General features: G+C 35.6%; 1 protein-coding gene across 5 annotated transcripts; it reads right to left on the reverse strand.

The window, feature by feature from the left end:
- Window positions 1–1,578: 1,578 nt before the first annotated feature.
- On the reverse strand, window positions 1,579–11,504 carry LOC111796970 (probable alkaline/neutral invertase D). 5 transcript variants are annotated; one of them, XM_023679804.1, is made up of 5 exons: window positions 10,065–10,442; window positions 9,210–9,641; window positions 7,224–7,782; window positions 3,818–4,138; window positions 1,579–2,101 (listed from the first exon to the last, which is right to left on the reverse strand). In XM_023679804.1, exons 1-4 carry the CDS (start codon window positions 10,440–10,442, stop codon window positions 3,843–3,845), a joined length of 1,665 nt encoding a protein of 554 aa, XP_023535572.1. In that variant the 3' UTR covers window positions 1,579–2,101; window positions 3,818–3,842. The 5 variants fall into 5 exon arrangements, with proteins under 5 accessions (XP_023535572.1, XP_023535573.1, XP_023535571.1 ...); XM_023679805.1 differs by lacking the exon at window positions 1,579–2,101 and adding an exon at window positions 2,151–2,262; XM_023679803.1 differs by lacking the exon at window positions 1,579–2,101 and adding an exon at window positions 2,552–2,865.
- Between the last annotated feature and the right edge of the window lie 578 nt (window positions 11,505–12,082).

The raw sequence follows: 12,082 nt of genomic DNA on the forward strand, positions 1-12,082 counted from the left end.
CGTCTTTTAAATTTTATGTATGTTTTAAATATAGTACAATAGTAAGGATATTTTTTAAATTTTCAAAAAAAGTTGAAGGATATTAATAAAACTTTTAAGTTTAAAGGTGTTTTAAAAAAATACTTGGGATTTTTAAAACATTATTGAAACTTTAAGAGTGTTTTTTTCAATAAAGTAACGATTTTCATCTAAAACTACGAGTAAAGGCATTTTTTTTTAATTTTTGAAAGTTTAAGGGTATTTTTTTTAGACAAAGTGTGGCAACCTATGCCTAAAGTTCGTAAATTCCTATATCCTCTGTGACATCGTCACGTTACTTATTTTTTACTTTTAAGAGTGAAAGATTATCCTCATAGACCAACAAGAATCCAACTGTTAAAGGGTTACTTGTAGATACATGTATAAATAAATGTATGAGTATATACATGTAGATAAAGGTTCATTAGTTCATATTTAATTAGGGGCATGGTTTTAGTTTATACATGAATGAATCATATTTAATTAGGTGCATGGTCTTTGGATCATGAATGGAATTTGGGAGTGTCCCAAATTACTTATATATACATATGTTGGCATTAGTGAAAATGGTAGAAAATCAATTTAGCACCCTTTTCTAGCAATATAAAGTTCTCTCCACCGAAAGTTCTAACAAATTTCTCTAATGTCACCAACAACCGGTATCAAAGCGATCTTGCAACAGCAAGAATGGCAACAGAGAAACAAGTTGATAACTTTTTTCAACCCGCTATCCCAAGGTTTAATGGTCACTATGATCATTGGGCGATGGTGATGAAAACTTTTCTCAGATCAAAGGAGTTCTTTGATATGGTGGAGACGGGTTATGAAGAGCCAAGTGAAGACGAGATACTCTTAGCTGTTCAACAACAATGGTTGGCAGCATCGAAGCTAAAGGACCTAAAGGTCAAGAATTACTCATTCCAGTCCATTGATCGAACTATCTTGGAAACGATGCTTCAAAAGAAGACGTCCAAGGAGATTTGCAACTCAATGAAGAGGAAGTACCAAGACGCAACGAGAGTAAAGCGTGCTCAACTTCAACTAATTAGAAGAGACTTTGAAATTCTCCAAATGCAAAAAGGAGAAGCAGTCAATGATCATATTGGCAAGGTTATAAGTCTTGCAAATAAAATAAGGATGCATGATGATTCAATCATTGATGTTGCTTGGAGAAAAGATTTGAGATCTCTAACTCCAAAGTTTGATTATATGGTATCTATTGAAGATGTAAACAATGTCGAGAAGATGCAAATTGATGAACTTCAAAGCTTCTTGCCAATGCATGAGCAGAAGCTTAATCGCACGAGTGCAATAGAAGAGATGATATCATTGCCTCTAACTAGATCTAATGACCTACCAACATCTCTACTTCTTTCTCGATCACCTCTTCCACGACCTTTGCTTCTTCCTCGCTTTATACCTCTGGAGCTTGAAGCTTCACCTGGTATGGATATCTTTAAGGTTGTCATCTCCTCTATTGCACTCGTGCGATTAAGTTTCTGCTCATGCACTAGCATGGAGCTTTAGAGTTCATCAATTTGCATCTCTTCAGACATTGTTTGCTTCTTCAATATAACATACAATATAATGAAACTTTGAAGTTAGAGATCGCAAAATCTTTTCTACAACTGCAACATCAGTGATTAAATCACCATGCATCCTCATTTTATTTGCAAGACTGATAACCTTGTCAATCTAATCATTCACTGGTTCTCCCCTTTGCATTTGGAGAATTTCAAATTATCTTCTAATTGCTTGAAGTTGAGCACGTTTTACTCTCGTTGAGCCTTGGTACTTCCTCTTCATTGAATCTCAAATCTCTTCGGACGTCTTCTTCTGAAGCATCGTTTCCAAGATAATCCAATCAACGTACTGGAATAAGTAGTTCTTGACCTTCAAGTCCTTCAACTTTAGGTCCTCATAACCCGTCTCCACCATATTGAAGAACTCCTTTGATCTAAGAAAATTTTCCATCAACATTGCCCAATGATCATAGTGACCATCAAATCTCGAGATAGCGAGTTAAACAAAGTTATCAACTTGTCTCTCTGTTGTCATTTTTGCTGCTGCAAGATCGCTATCACTGTGATACCAGTTGTTAGTGAGAGTAGAAAAATTTGATAGAACTTTTGAGAAAATAGAACTTTATATTACTAGAAAAGGATGCCAAATTGTTTTTCTACATTTTCCACCAATGCCAGCATATGTATATATGGATAATTTGGGACATCCCCAATACCATTCCTGATAAAAAAAAAAAATCATACACCTAATTAAATATGATTCATGTATAAATCAAAAAATCATGTACCTAATTAAATATGATTTATGTATAAATAAAAAACATGCACCTAATTAAATATGAATTAATGAACCTCCACGGGCATGTATATACTCATACATGTATACATGTACCTATACATGTATCTACAAGTAACCTTTCAACACCAACATGTTTTGTCCTCACTCACGTACATTCTAAGAGAACTCTCAGTTCACCCAACATAGAATTGCTCCAAGCAAAACATGTTTATCATGGAATTCTTATGATTGAGTCACCGAAACCTAAGAAAACTCTCAATACACCCAACATAGAATTGCTCAAAGCAAAACATGCTCATCATGGAATTCTTATGATTGAGTCACCGAAAAAGAAGTTATACCTTGTTGATATAGGTAACGACTTGTTGGTGAATTCAATCACAAACTATCAAGAAATAAAAAAAAATAAAAAAAAGGAAAGATTTTGAAGCTCTTGGACCCGAAGTTATTTGTACGCCAAAAATACAAGTGCTCGAGATCTTGCTAACTCTTCAAAAAGGTATCACTCAAACTTTGAGATTCAATCTGCGATAAAAGAGAGATTGAATTGACGACTTGAATATTGTTCAAAACAAGGTGTTCATGGAAGCAATATTGAGAATCATTCCTAGTAAGCCTTTGTCAATAGACTTTTACTCTTATTTTCATTTACTCCTTTTCTTAGTTGCTTTCATTTACAATTTTCGTTTAATGTTTTACGTTCACAAACGACCTCTAGTTGATATGAAAATCATAGACAATTGGATCGAAGAACTTTTATGAATATGCAAACCCCGAAATCACAAATGCCGTAAGATGATTTCAATTCAATGATTCAACTTATCACACTAGAATAGCTAAATTAGTTCTTCATTTTCTTAATAAAAAAAACACATGCAAACATTCTTAAATAATGACATGAAATACCTAAATTAAAGAAAATGGTAAATAAACACAATGTTTAAGCATGGAACACAAACAAATAAGCCACAACCAACATCAAAGAAGTCATCCATAGAACAAACATTTATGCAATGCAACTCAACCCAACTCAACCCGTCAAAGTATTAGTAACCTTTTCTAAGGGTTGCAGGTTTGAATTCTCACCCGAACAAAAAAAAAAAAAAAACCTTAAAAACAAGAAAAAGAAATGTAAGAAAGAGGATATGTTGACAAGATAGAATGGCCATTTATTAATGAAGTTTGACAATGGGCAGCAAAATTCCAAGAAGTCCATAGATTAAAAATGAAAAGTGTCTCGCCCATAGCCAAGCAGCCATCAATCATTTCATTCATCGGCTGAGGAAATCTCAACAAAGAAAATTTGCAGAATTTTTGTGCCAAAAACTCGAGACACTACCTTTTTTTTTTTTCAAGACCCAAAAAAAGACCAAAGTCTCTGCAGATTGATGATGATGGGATTCTATTGTACACAGCCAAAATGTGAAAAGAATAGAGTTACAATGGAAAACAAAAAGCCGAGTTTCGACTTTGTTACCTCTTTTCCTTTGGCCTCTCTGTTTTCAGCAGGTCCATGATGATGATCTCTTGATCAGTGGTTTCATTTGCCTGTCCTCTTCAAGTGAAATCATCCCCAAATGTGATGGATCTTCCAACATCATCTTTGCAACTAAGTATCCTGCTATCGACCATGTCTGGTATTTCCTTGCTTGTTTTCCTATGTATCTTCCTAACTTTCCATCATAGTATTCAGGCCAACTATCCTTCAGCAAACGACTCTCGGCAAGCTCGATGGCTCTTCTAGCAATCTGTGGTCGTCCGGTTTTAATGCAAGCGGCTGTTAGCAGCCATAGTAGCACTGCATTCAGAGCAAGGAGAAACATATCAGTATAAATATGAGATTAACAACTGAACTCCGTGATCTTTTACTGCATTACACAATGCAGTAATGGTAAATGATAATCCTAACCTACCATGTCTCATGAATCGACTCGACTACATTGAGTGACGAAAATATCCATCTGTATAATTTTGTGCTAGATCTAGAATGAGAAGCTAAGCCATCTGCAGATGCTATGAAAATTCTAATCATTACTATTCTTTCAAATTTCTACTTGATACCGCTTGTTACGATCGCACTTTTCTTGGCAGCAGACTTTGCAATTGTGCGGCACTCACTTCTCAGCAGCAAGTGAGTTAAGCCAATTTGTATTCGCGTCACCTACGGCAAGGTAACGTATGCTCAAGCCTCTAACCCCGATTTGAGAAGAAGGTTTTAGAAAACGGGGCAGAGAGATTTTGAAAGGGGGTTTGAAAGCAAGATTGAGAGATTTTGAAAGCAATGTTATGGCATACAAGAAAAGGCAACACAACAGCTTAAGTAGCATATAACTTTCAGGTAGGGAGAATTACTCAAGTGTCCAAAAAAAATTTAGAGATACTTGTGGCCCTCCAATCTTACAGTTCGAAGATGCATCAAAGATCAAGGATATTTCCCTACAAGACAATCTAATAAAGATTCTGAAGTTTGGAAAATGTTATCCATCTCCAGGACATTCCGACAATATCCTAGCTCTTTTCGAGATCATACTTGATACACCTTAATGTGATTAACACTAATTAAATTGCTTTCTTGTAGACTCCTAGCAGGAGTACTAGAGTTGGGAATGTAACTTTTCAATTTACGGATGAGAAGTGTTTCTAGACTCAAAAAGGAATAAAGAAATGCATTGATGACTAATGAGAGAAAATTTCTCAGATTTTTAGTGTTCTGATGGCTTGTAATATCGTTGTTCTATGATCGAAGGGGTGCGCTTCTAACCCTCTATTTCGTTATGGGCGTCGGTTGTTTGGCTGGAGATGACAACAGGATGGTTGAGAGATTTGGTGATAAGATATGGGAGTTGGTTAGGTTTAACTTTTCGTTATAGGTATCCATTAATCAGGTTCAACTTTTCTTTCATAAATGAAAGTTCGGCAATAAATAATTAGAAAAGGAAAATAAACTAATGAGAAAATATGAATGTCTCTTTATCAACTGAAATGGCACTTCTTTATCTCTAATCGATGATAATCTTGGCCTAGGCAACTACTCAAGATAACGAAATAATGTCCTGACATCAAAATATGGTTTTGATCCTGGTGCCCTAAAGGTGTAAGATTATCAAAAGGCATGTAAGATAAAGGTAACCTTTGGATGGTAGACTACACTACTATTAAAGTTCTCGGTTAACTATATAATATGGGTATTGTAGCCCCAAAAATAACTAAAAGAACAGAGATAGTCTTTCATCATCCACAAGAAAGATGGGGATTGGGGCGGCTCATTATATTTTACACCTCAAGAAAAACGCAATAACAGACAATAACTAAAGAAAAGAAAATAATGCTGGAAATTTGGGATCACAGTTGGTACCTTAACTTCACAAGGAATCCTCATGTTAACTTGATGTGTGGTCTAATGTAATAGTTTTGAGGGCTACATTCATTATTATCAGCATGATAAGCATGAAGATTGGAGAATGCTAATCTGTATTCATAACACTAAGTTCTTCCAATAAATCTTATTAATGGTAAGCCTACCTTTATTCATAATACTAGAATTCTTCCAATAAAGCTTATTAGTGTTTTATGGAAACTGGAAAGAAAGAAACTTCGGTTCTTTGTTAGTTAATAGACAATGACTGTGGCTGGCATCAATACGTCAAGCAGGTCTAAAAAAATTTGACATTCGTATAAAAAGAATACAAAATATAAGATAAAAATGTTCATGATGAAACTCTTCACTAGCTAGATCTCATAGTTACTATTGCAGTTCATGAAAACACAGATTTTGTTCTGAGAGAGATAGAAAGGGGAGAAACGAAATTCTGAGAGTACAGAACAGGAGAGTTGATTTGGGGAGGCAGAGAGAGAGAGTCACTAAGTGAGAGAAGATTTGATAGGTAGACAGAGAAAGAGTCTGCTGGGAATGACACTTAAAAATCTTTTTTTCTTAAAGTCAATCAAAAAAAGATCCAAACTGATAGAGAGCTACTTCAGACAGTCCAAAAGATTAAGGAAAAAAGATAAAGCAAGTGAGCTCATTCTCTTTATTTTCTTTTTTCTGTTAGCCCTACGATTTTAGAAGATAAGTATCATCGTGAGCACATGCTTCATGCCTAAAAACTTTACAAGAACATACCTAAGTGCTTGTCTGAGCAAGGTTCTCTCATGGGGAGGCAGCTAGCTGCATATTTCTTAAAACTGGACTTTCAACATGTTTATGAGTGATTTTATATGATTAAAATCACTTTCTTCAGGATTCAAATCACTCCGAAACGTGTTCGGTTTTATACTTCTAAACGTGATTTTCATATGAGCAAAATTGATTTTAAAGAATAGAAAGTATGCTTTATATAATTACAAAAAGTGATTTTGATTACTTACCAACCTTATATAATTACAAAAAGTGCTTTTGATTACTTACCAACCTTGTATAATTACAAAAGTGATTTTGATTACTTACCAACCTGCCATTGTTTAAATTTTCAAAAAGTAGTTGTCTGATACTTTTTTTTGTTTTATCAACTAAGATTCCACCCATACTACAAGCTGATGGATACTAGCTAAAAGCTAAAATCTAATAGTGTATAAGCTTAAGGTTTGAATCCTCGAAGGGAAGAAAAAGACAGTTCCTTATACTGCCTTCTTGAGGTTTAGAATGCCAAAATCATCAATAAAGTTGATGGCTAGCAAATCAAAGTGCATGAAAGGCACTGATGCCCGTTCTAATTTAAGTAAACGGTGCCTGCAGCAGGTTACTTTTTATACCAAAAGCTATCATCTTTAGGATAAGAATACCTAAAGCTATTATTAGAAGACTCTTCTAAATTAATGATAAATAACAATCTAAACTTTATTATATAACATGAAGAGATAAATGAATGAATGAACAGACAGACCTGGCCAAGATCCACCATTATGGTAGCTCCACCTGGTATTCTTGGGATCACAACCAGTAGTAATTCGCCACTCATGGCTTTCTATAGCAGGATATGATATTTTCAAAGGCATTTCTCCAACCAGCTCCTCCCAGCGTGCTTCAATAAGATCCATAATAGCCATTGATTGCTCAGGGGTGGCAAGAGATGATAGAATTGCAACACAATTACCTAAAGTAAACCATCTGAAATCCATTCTTGCAGGACTAACGTTACCAACAAAATACCCACCACGTGTCGGCATAAAATCAAACACCCAATCTGGGATAGAATCAGGGATGACATTAAACTTATTTACAGCTGTATGTGAATATTCTTCTGTTTTATAACGGTAGATGTCATTTAGTTGCTGGAAATCAAGCCAGAAATAACTCCTCATGTGATAACTTAAAGCATGCAGACGCTTCACAATACGCTCTATGCACTCTTTTCCTTCAGCATCATGTTTTAGCATAGCCAGAGCACATCTCAAGGCCATAAAGAAAAGGGCTTGAATTTCTATAGGATAACCATATATACCCTGGAGAAAAATTATCAAGTTAAAACATATAGATAAGGTAAATATTTCTCAGAAAGATCATGAGAAGTTCTTTAAATTTGAACATCATAGCTGCGTCCAAATAGGCAGTTATGAAAAGTTTATCTGTTGCTTTTAACATCTGAAAATAAAATACGAGAAGGTTGCAAAAAGATTGATATTCTAGCTAACTGTTGTGAACCAAACTTTCATTGGTTGTTGAGGAGGATGTTTTATTCTTCCCTTCTTTGTTTTATTTATCAGAACATCATCAGCAACACGATAATATCTTTACAAAAGAAGGGGAGAAAGGTCAACTCCAGGGCAAAAGGAGTCACAAGAAGAAAGCCCCCAATTAGTCAAAAATATCATTTATGGATCAGTTACAAAAAAGGTAACTACTTTTGTAACTATGCACCAAATAAGGACAATATTGTTTCTAATCCAAAACACAAAAAGATGCATATTGCGATTGAATATTTTTTTCAAAAAAAAAAAAACATACCAATGCATTTAGAGTTACTTAAGATTAAGAATTATATCAAACTGCAATAATCAAGTACAAAATCTGCTCCTTAGAAACTAAGGAAGGCTGCAAAGTAGCACTTCATGGTAGAAAATTTTACGTCTACATGACTTTAGTATTAAAGACGTTGATTATAGTACAGCTTTTGCTGGACTAGAAATAATGTTTTGAAATACTAAACTCCGTAAAGCTGAATAAACTAATCCCCCGGTTTTAAATACAAACAACACAATTTTAAATAGACTGTTCAGTATCTCTTTTCTACCTTCTATGTTAGAAAAGGAGTAAAGTTGAAGGAAAAAGGATGGAATCACAGTTTAAACACTTCATGATAATGATAGGCATCATCAAATTAGAGTCCACTGAAGGGAAGATGACACTGGAAGAAGTTAGCTCTTCAAATGTATAACTTCAGTAGTAGAAAGACCTAGTGTTCTGAAAAATACTTTTGCAGGACCACTTATGTTCATTAGGAATTAAAAATGTTAATACTTTACGATGTCAGAAGCCATGCAATAAGAGCTACCAAACCCGATCCTACAACACTAACACAACACAATAAAATTGTTTGTCTGCGACACACAAATAATTTAATGTAAATCAAAACCAAGTCCAAGAAGGCAACAGTTAGATCAATAAAAGACGCCATAGAAAGATCACAAGCTCTAGAATAAAATTTGAAGGACATGGTTCGAACTGGCTCCTCATTCTGTAAGTATTAAATATCAACTGATACCATTGACTTATAAGAACTTCATTCTTTTTAGAAACTTTCAGTAGTTATATAGAAAGATCACATAATAAATTTTAATTGAAAGTATTACCAAAAGACAATCACGTAATATGAAATGGAAAACAGCCATAAGTAACTTCATAACAAGCAAAAGATATAAAGATATTTTACCATCCTTCGGTCAATCATGGAGCAACCATCAGCACAAAGTAGAGTTGGGAATGTATCAAACCCCTCCGACAGACATAAAGTTAAAATAAGTCTCATTCCCTTCTGACACTCTGGTGTTTCAGCCAGAGTTAGATCCCCAGTTGACTTTGTATAAGCACGGAGCAGAATGATCCACCAGAATCCAGAGTCAACAGGAGCAACTCTTCCTATCGCACTCTCTCCAAAATCAGCAACAATGGTATCGGTTTTTCTAACAGGATCATGAAGAACCTTAAAGCTAGCTGGCATTGCACCTTCCCCAAGCTTGAATCTGTCTATTCTTTTTTCCCATCCCTGAAGCTGCAGAGTCTTTAACAGGAAGTTCTTCACAATTTCAGGTTCCCCATTCATCAGGAAAGCCAAAGCACTTGGTACAAAATCCCGAACAAAAACCTGAGAGAAAAGCGATACACTCAATACATAATTCAGACTTTTGTTAAAGCCGTTACTAGTATACAACTATTTCTTATCAAATGCATAACAAATTGCGGTAAGAGATGGTGCAAGAGGCAGTTTTATGATTTGACTAACTTACATCAGGTTGTCTATAACCGTTCTGTGCATAAATTGTAAGCATCAAAGAAAATCAAACTTTTGAGTCTTAAGTTTTCAATGCATCTTTTGGTGCCCACTACTTACTTGACAAGTTCACTTACTTTTAATTTAAACTTTCTCGACAGAAGATAAAAATATTTACATCGAATATATTAGTTGTTAATAGTTAATCTACAACACTGCATGTCTCCAGATTCACATGATTGGGGACTCTAGCATGTATCAAATAGTATGTCAAAATCATTATGCAAAGATATTAACCTGATCATAATTCAAAACTTCCTCTGAGGCATGATCAATAGCTGCAAGAGTTCCAACTGGTTGGCCCCGAAAATGCACCAAGGATCTCCGCAAAGAGTCCCATGCTTCAGCAATCATTGGGTGGGGCTCAAATGAGTTTCTGGTAGATGAAGCTGGGGTATCAAATCCTGACCTTCCACCAGGTGAATAGGAGCTCTCAAAGTTGTCCAAGCCTCCCTTAGCAAGGATGATGGACAGCTCGCTGAGGGACCTCTCATCAAATGATCTTTGCCTCTCAATATTGAGCTTAGGCTTATCGTGAAATCGAGAAAAATCATGCTCATCCATCTCAGACATTGAGCAATGAGAGCCCACATATCGAAGTCCAATCCCATCCATTTCCTTTTTCCTCTAAATGATTCAATCAAGAAATATGAGTGTTATGAACAGAGAGTTACATAGAGAGAAACAGTTAGTCATTCATTAAAATACAAGCGTTTGCAGAGCACAATAATATTTAAAAGAATCAAACGACAATCCCTCAGTTTTTCAATTTAAAACGGAAACGTAAAGTTGATTGGAAAACCGGCGTTCTATGCTGTACAGGCAAAAATACACGAAGATTTTAACATTTAAAAAAAAAAAAAGAAAATGAAATGAACCCACCCATGACTCAGAAAAGGAAAGGAAAAGTCAAACATATTACGTCCGCAAGCATTGAAGGAATGTGGGACAGATATAGAAATGCTCATTAATTACCAGCAAGTTGATTTGCTAAAACTTAAATTCTCCATCATATTACAGGAAACTCAGCATATCAAATCCTTTCTTCAGCAATAGAAAGAGTAAAAGTAACCCAAAAAAAAGGCATTTTAAACGTACATACACGCATACACTCCATCACCACAGATATTAATAACTAACCAACTAGCAAAATAAGAAATCACAAATAAATCACAGAGCAAAACAACCTTAAAAATAAAAGCGAAGAAAAAACGAAACACGTCGAAGAAAAGATCCTGTAGAGAGCAGAACAAAAACACAAAAGCAGATAGCAGATCAAGAACACGATCAGGAAAAACACAGACTCGAAACCAGAAAGAAGAGAGCAAGAAAAAAAACAATTTCAAGAAATAATTAAAAGAAAAACGTAACAACAAGAGAGTAAAATTCCAGAGGTAGAACAAACAAGAGAGGTAGGCATCCATTCTACAGCGTCAAAATCACCAGATCTGAAGCTCCACAAACGATCAGACACAACAAACATCAACAAAAGAGATAACGAGAGGCAGAGAGAGAGAGAGTACCTGAGAGAGCAGAAATGAGGAAGAGGAGAAATCAGAATGAGCGGCGGCGATTCGGCCGGGAAATGGTCGCCGGAGAAGGAAGAAAGTTAGGGAGAGTGAACGGGGGTGGAAAACAAGAGGAAAAAGGGAAAAAAAAAAAAGAACAGTTTGTCAATAGCTGGTATTTATAGCTGAGGAAGCGGGAAGGGGACCGGTCCTAGTCCGTATTTCTCTCTCTAATCCAATTCCAAACTAACACATCGGAGTTCCAAATGTAAGGAGAGAGAGTTTGCCGCCACCGGGAACTGCCGGTGACCTGTGTCCGACGTGGACAAAACGACGCAGTTTCCTGGCGCCCCTCTGACAACTCTGCCGTTGCAGAATAAATAATTAATAAAACGCGGCCAAAATTAATTCCCTTTTCTTTTTTCTTTTTTCTTTTTTTTTTTAGATTTTTTATTGGATACAGAAATGAAATGGAGGAAGGGAAAGCTCATTTATAGGGGAAATCAAGAGCGTGATTTTTGACCAAATCAAAAAGGTTGCGGTTAAGTGAGGGCAATTTTTCCCTTTTTTCAAAGGGTATTTTCGTCATTATGTCAACCTCGATAAAAATGTTATTGTCCACTTTGAGCATTATAAACCCAGTCGACGTAGGACCACTCCCAACAATCCTCAACAATCCTACCCTCGAACAAAGTACGCTATAAGCCTCCCCTGAGGCTTATGGAGCTCTTGAATAGCCTCCCTTTA

Source organism: Cucurbita pepo, chromosome LG06, assembly GCF_002806865.2.
Source record: "Cucurbita pepo subsp. pepo cultivar mu-cu-16 chromosome LG06, ASM280686v2, whole genome shotgun sequence".
Lineage (NCBI taxonomy): Eukaryota > Viridiplantae > Streptophyta > Magnoliopsida > Cucurbitales > Cucurbitaceae > Cucurbita > Cucurbita pepo.